We start from the raw sequence: 1921 nt of genomic DNA, 5'->3' as shown, positions 1-1921 counted from the left end.
TCCGTGGCCAAGGGCTGTGCCACGCCACGACCTTTGAGATGAGCCGTGCTCGCCCCGCAGCGTCTAGAGCCCAGCGCCCCCCCAGGTAAGAGCCCCGACCCCCAGCACCCCCCAGGTAAGGTCCCTGACCCCCCCAGCAGCTGTCCCGGGCAGTGACCATGTGCTGCCATGCTCCCACGTGTGCTGTGGGGGACTTTGTCCCTGCTGTCACTGTGTCCACTCAGTGCTGCTGTCCCGATGCACTGTTGCCCCGGCAGAGCTATGGCAGCGGCGTTGGCACTGCTGGTGCTGGTGGCCTGGCTGGCTGCCACCACCACAGCTGCGATGGCGACGCAGGACTCGCTGCTCAACACCTGCCTGGACGCCAAAAACCACAAAAAGGAGCCTGGCCCCGAGGGACAGCTCTACGGGCAGGTACAGTCCTCCCTAGCTACTCCAGCACCCACAGGTGTCGCCTGCTGCAGGGTCTCTGGGATGGACTTGGGGGGAGGACTCTGTGCCCTGATGTGGGCTCCACCACCTGGTGTCACCTGCCTATGGGCATCGGTGCTTTCCCCAGACCCCCAGTGGGTCCCAGCTGAGCCCTGGTGCGTCCCAGCTTAGCCCTGGCTACCCCGGCACAGTGTGTCCTCTGGAAGGACAATGCCTGCTGCACTGCCAACACCAGCATGGAAGCACACCAGGACCAGTCCTACCTGTACAACTTCAACTGGGACCACTGCGGGGCCATGCCGGAGAAGTGCAAGCGCCACTTCATCCAGGACACGTGTCTCTATGAGTGTTCCCCCAACCTGGGGCCATGGATCGACCAGGTGGGTGTAGACCCCCCCTTACCCACCCATGGGGATCCCTGGGGTGAACTGGGGTGAACTGGGGACCCTGCAGGCGGACACTAGCTGGCGGAAGCAGCGGATCCGGGATGTGCCGCTGTGCTGGGAGGACTGCGAGCAGTGGTGGGAGGATTGTCAGGATGCTGTCACCTGCAAAGTCAACTGGCACAAGGGCTGGAACTGGACCACGGGTGAGTGAGGGGTGTGGGGGATCCCCCATCATGGCTGTATCCCCCTGTGAGTCCCCAGTCACCCCCATCTTGCTGCAGGGGGAGTTGTGTCCCTCTCCCTCGTGGCTGTGAGTGGGTCTGGGGTGAGGTAAGAGTCCTGATGGGGTGGGGGTGACAGGGGCTGCTGGCAGCCTGGTGAGGATCCCTGTGCCTGTGAGTGGGTCTGGGGGTGATGAGGGTACCCATGAGGTTAGGGGTGATGGCATAGTGGCCCCTGTACCACCCTGAGGTCAACCCCCACCCTGCAACAAATCCAGCAGGATCCATCTGGACCCAAATACCATGGACACCGGAATAACATCCCCTTCTTCCCAAAGCCCTTCACTCACTCACCTCCTGCCCCACCAGGCACCAACCAGTGTCCCCGGGGCGCCATGTGCCAGAAGTTCAAGTTTGTGTTCCCCACCGCGGCCGCGCTTTGCGAGCAGGTCTGGTCTGGCTCCTAATCGCGGCAGTGGCCACTGCATCCAGATGTGGTTCGACCCCGTGCAGGGGAATCCAAATGTTGCCGTGGCCCAGTATTACGCTAGCAGTAATGCCCTCCCAAACCTCCCACTCCCCATCCTGCTGGCCCTGCTGCCCCCTACTCTCCTAGTCCTGCTCTGAGCCGCAGGGCATGCTGGCAGGAGGGGGCATCAGGTGGTCAGAGAGGTCCCCAAGCTGCCCTGTGCCCCCCATAGGATGTCCCCAAGTTATGTCCCCCCCCAGGCACGTGGCTAGTGAATAAACACTCCTGCCCTGTGTCGTGTTGGAATGTTGTGGGGCTGAAGGGTAGGGGGCAACAGGATGAGAGACCTGGGTGGGTCTGATCCTGCTTGTCTTGGGAGGATGAAGTGGTGCCTCATCCCTGTTTATCTGTAT

The 1921-nt window shown here is 62.4% G+C and overlaps 1 protein-coding gene across 1 annotated transcript; it reads left to right on the top strand.

Moving 5' to 3' along the window:
* Nucleotides 1-38: 38 nt before the first annotated feature.
* Nucleotides 39-1666, top strand: LOC103804547 (folate receptor gamma-like). The gene is given in 6 exon segments (XM_009077161.1): nucleotides 39-85; nucleotides 258-414; nucleotides 624-812; nucleotides 886-1021; nucleotides 1409-1502; nucleotides 1504-1666. Coding segments are annotated over 6 exon segments (786 nt in total).
* The last annotated feature ends 255 nt before the right edge of the window (nucleotides 1667-1921 follow it).

This window comes from Acanthisitta chloris, unplaced genomic scaffold (genome assembly GCF_000695815.1).
Source record: "Acanthisitta chloris isolate BGI_N310 unplaced genomic scaffold, ASM69581v1 scaffold25356, whole genome shotgun sequence".
Taxonomy (NCBI): Eukaryota; Metazoa; Chordata; class Aves; order Passeriformes; family Acanthisittidae; genus Acanthisitta; species Acanthisitta chloris.
Note: the sequence above shows the minus strand (reverse complement) of the source record. Positions and strands in the feature narration are given on the sequence as shown.